The sequence below is a fragment of the Oryza brachyantha genome, chromosome 10 (assembly GCF_000231095.2).
Source record: "Oryza brachyantha chromosome 10, ObraRS2, whole genome shotgun sequence".
In the NCBI taxonomy this organism is placed as follows: domain Eukaryota; kingdom Viridiplantae; phylum Streptophyta; class Magnoliopsida; order Poales; family Poaceae; genus Oryza; species Oryza brachyantha.
In genome coordinates this window covers 10,826,302-10,830,628 of record NC_023172.2, presented here as the reverse complement: position 1 = coordinate 10,830,628, position 4,327 = coordinate 10,826,302, and the positions used below count along the sequence as shown (strand labels likewise).

Sequence of the window (4,327 nt, the reverse complement as noted above, 5' to 3'; positions counted from 1 at the left end):
TAAATCTTATGTTTGAGAGAGCCTACATGCATGTCTTTCGGATTGAGAGGCAAAATGAGATCGGAACACAGTTGCAGGCGATAAAATAGACCTTTTTCTAGTTTAAAGGCCTAGCCTATGTGGGAGGAAGGGAGCCCACACCAATACACGCTTAGTTCTAGACAACTCAGTGGGCCTTGTATTCTTTTTGCTATATCACTCATTTTGTCTGGTCATTTTTGTGCTTGAGCCGCCTATTGTTCGTGCTAGCTTTTGTTGGGAGGCAAAATTATGTCTTTGATTTGATATAGGACACTGTTATTAACGAGAGTAGTGTGGTAAAATTTAGATCGAACGATATATTGCCGTTTCAATTTACTGTGTGCAGACTACAGTAGAGACGATGGCTAGCGAGAAGCAACGATGCCGCATCAGCAGAGTTCCCGATCACATCCGAGGCGTCAACCCGGCACTGTTCGCACCAGCCGTCTTTCCAATCGGGCCTTACCATGCCCACGTCGGGGCGGGAGGAGCGCCGGAGAGAGCTCGGAGACTCAAGGAGCAGTGCCTCGACGAAGTCGTCCGGCTGAGCGGAAGCAAGCGCGGCGACTTCCTTGCGCAGATGAGGAGCCTCGTGAAGCGAGCGAGGGAGTACTACACCGAAGACATCGACATGGAGGACGAGGCCATGGCAGAGATGCTGCTCCTGGACGGGAGCTTCGTCCTCGCCTCCCTCCATGGGACAGCACGGCTAACTCGAGGATCGTCGACATGTGGGGAGACAGAATCCTCGGATTGCGCTAATTCTTTCACCTGCCTGGAAGAGAGCGACGAGGAGAATCAGGTGGCTGTGGCGAACACGGACGTCGATAGCTGGCACCATTTCAACGTGGCGCGGGATCTCTTCCTCGTGGAGAACCAGATCCCGTTCTTCGTGGTGCAGAAGATATACGAGCTCCTCGTCAAGAACCACCCACGCGCGGATCGCCGGGCCGTCAGCGCCGTGGAGGCGTATGTCCGGGACGTGATGGCCGTCTACGCGAAGGGCGACGGCGAGGCGGCAGCGCTGCAGCCGCACCATCTGCTTCACCTCAGCCACATGTACCTGAGACCAATCGAGCAGCTCTCGCCCTGGAGCGACGACGGCAAGTGCTCCGTCACGACCGTGGGCCGGCTTCGCCGGGCCACGCAGTACCGCGGGCTCATGGTGCGCTTCCGGAAGCTGGACATCGGCGGCAAGGCGGCGCCGCGCAGCATCCTGGACTTGGCGTTCCGCGGCGGCGCGCTGGAGATACCGCGGCTGGAGATCGACGGCGACACGTGGAGGCAGATGGCGAACCTCGTCCTGCTGGAGCAGGCGAGCCCGCACGTCGGGCTCTACGTCACGGCGTACTGCGCCTTCATGTCGCAGCTCGCCGGCACCGCCGACGACGTCGCGCTGCTCTGCGAGAGCGGGATCATCGAGCACCACCTCGGCGGCGACGGGGACGTCGTCGAGGGGTTCCGGAAGCTCTGCGACGGCATCATCTTCGACGCCAACGACGACGCGTACAACTACCTCAGGCCGGTGTACCAGGCGTTGGAGGAGCACTGCCGTCGCCGCACGCCGAAGCTGCTTCGCTGGCTGCGAGCACACGCCAACTGCCCCAACCCATGGATGGTTCTCGGCGTCCTCACCATCATCACCCTGCTCTGTTTCATCGTGCAGCAGCTGCACCATGCCACTCTAAGGAACCCTGCGACTTGAGAAATAACTGATCCGCAACGTTTGTTACCGCTGTCCACGAGCACGGTAAGCATCCTGTCGCAAAGTTTCTAATCCTTTCAGAATTTTACTGTTTTTAAGAAGTTACTGATAGATATACAATGTTTTTAAATTATAGTACCTTCGGTATCTTTCGAAAAATAAAGATACACGAAGGTACTATAAATTAAAATAGAAAATAGCATATCTCCCGGTATTATCACTAGTACCTTAGTATGAGTGTTTCTGTTGTTTTGTTACGGGAACATGCGGTAGGGTGTTCTCTGTTGCATGGTATGCATGTTTATGTAAAACAGAATAAATGTCTTAAAGAGATCATCTCATTCTGTTCTGTTGGACCCTAATATTTGCAAACTGGTGCAAACATGCAATTTATATATATTCAGTTCCGTTAAAACACAAGTGGCTTCACACTTTTTTCTTCCTAATTTGGTTCACTCGTTTTCACCATTTGATCTCTAAGTCTTCGTCATTTATTAATTTTTTGATCTCTCAGCAGGAACTGACCGCCATGTATTATTAATTTTTCACAAATTACTCATCTTGCCCCATGAAGAACTAGGAAGCATTAGCTTCAACTCCTTAGACTTTACTCCAAGGCACACATTTTACTTTGCCTCGCGCGTTCTGTATATTTTTTGACACTAAATCACTCCAAGGCACACATTAACCACGTATGTTATGTGTAACCGGTAGCGCTACCCTACCCGGAGACAACCCGCTGCGGATATAGATGCCACCAAACCGTCACTCGGGAGGTACGTGTCCGGTGAGCGCGTGTTGGTTTGTCCTAGGCTTTGACTGGCCTATGTGAAACCAAATATTCCCCCTATATGTTTAACGTATATGTTTAACGTTGTTAACTTTTTATACACGTTTAACTCTTCGTCTTATTTAATTTTTTTGTTAAATATGTAAAGCTATATATATACATCAAAATATATTTAATAATAAATAAAATGATATAAAAATAATTAATAATTATGTAAATTTTTTAAACAAGACAAATAGTTACACTGCACATATATAAAAAAATCAACGGCGTTAAATATTTAGGGACAGAGGTAGAATGTGCGAAGCCTTAAACCTCTCTCAAGGCCGCACCTGTGTTAATATGGATGAGAAGAGTCTTCATCCTGGTGTTACAAACGATTAGATTAATCTCAGTTGTTGCTAATCAGCCGGAAATAAAGGAAGAAAATTTGGTGCAGCCGGGCTGCAGCCCTCAACACTTGCATACCCTGTTTTGATGTGCGACCGAGTGAACGACGCGACGTGGACGCCTCTAACCCTGTGCGATATCCTCTGCTCAGCTTAGCCCAATCGGCTCTAAGCCCATGAATAGATGGTGCAGCTCGGCTTGCGCACGTCGGCTCCCAAAATCTGAAGGAAAAACCGCTCAAAACGAAAAGGGTCGCGGCTGTTATGGCAGGAGAATCCTCGGACCCTGTCGCTGCCGCAGGCGCCGACGCCACAAACCACGATTGCAACGATGAAACGATTGCCACAAATCGTTTACATGAGAAGGGGTAAATAACGCAAACTATAGCCGGAGATAAACCTGGCCCTGCAAGGGCGGCTCCCTGCCAAGTCCCCGCCCACAACATGGAATTTACCGAGCCTAGCTCTTCCTCCGTTTCCTAGGGGAAATATCTCTAGCATTCAAGTTCCCCTTTCTGGCTTCCCCTGTTTGGAACCTCGGCAAAAAAAATTCCATGGAGCAAGAAAAAATTAAAAAGCATGGAATAAAAATTTACTGAAATCCAGAAAAATGGAAATTTTCGGGAAAAAAAGAGAGGAAATCTGGATAAATTTGTGAGAAATACATAAAATTCTTAAATTATAAAAATTCAACAAGTATGGAAAATTCAAAAGCAAATAAAGAAATATGGAAAGAAGTATTTCTTTACGGGATCTTGAAATGATAATAATATTATCAAAGCCTCAAAAGTCAAATTCCAGTGTCGATGGCATCCATTCATCACTGCATGCAGAATCATATCCATACAGTATTACAGAGTCTTGATAAAGAATAATGAACAATCAGACAATACAGCTAAAGTCTACAGACTATAGATACACCATGCTAGCTAGTAGTTGCTATAGATGTGATAACACAATCATCTGAACCTCGCAAGTGTTTTCGATGGACAAATACTTGTACAGCTGGAAACATAATCGTTGGAACCTTTTGATGATAATAATAATAGGATGAATTAGAAGGTGGATTACAAAGCACACCACTGTACAATCAGAGAGAAAGAGAGAGAGAGAGAGATGGAGCAAAATAGGTGGTAATATACAAACATCATATATGGATGATCACTCAAAAAAATACAGAAAACTACAGAAAGTTTCAGAACGTGCAATTGTTCCATTAAACTTCAGAGCCTAGTGCTCAATAGCTAATTAGCAACCAGGAAACAGAAGGATTGTTGGTTTCTTTTCTAAGCCTGCATCAACAAAGAAAGAGAAGAAGACATCTGGTTCTTTGTCATTCAATCTGAAGCAGAGACTTTCTGAAGAGATGAATGAAAGAAGTGTTTGTCAGAGGTTCTGCTCCTGTTGTTCTGTATTCCTCTA

General features: G+C 46.8%; 1 protein-coding gene across 1 annotated transcript; it reads left to right on the top strand.

Moving 5' to 3' along the window:
- Window positions 1-368: 368 nt before the first annotated feature.
- Window positions 369-2,130, top strand: LOC102704091. The gene has a single exon (XM_006662341.2). The coding sequence runs from the start codon at window positions 383-385 to the stop codon at window positions 1,724-1,726; it is 1,344 nt and encodes a 447-aa protein (XP_006662404.1). The 5' UTR covers window positions 369-382; the 3' UTR covers window positions 1,727-2,130.
- Window positions 2,131-4,327: the final 2,197 nt, after the last annotated feature.

Coding starts and splice junctions, on each gene's coding strand:
- LOC102704091 (XM_006662341.2), top strand. CDS start 383: ATGGCTAGCGAGAAGCAACGATGCCGCATCAGCAGAGTTCCCGATCAC.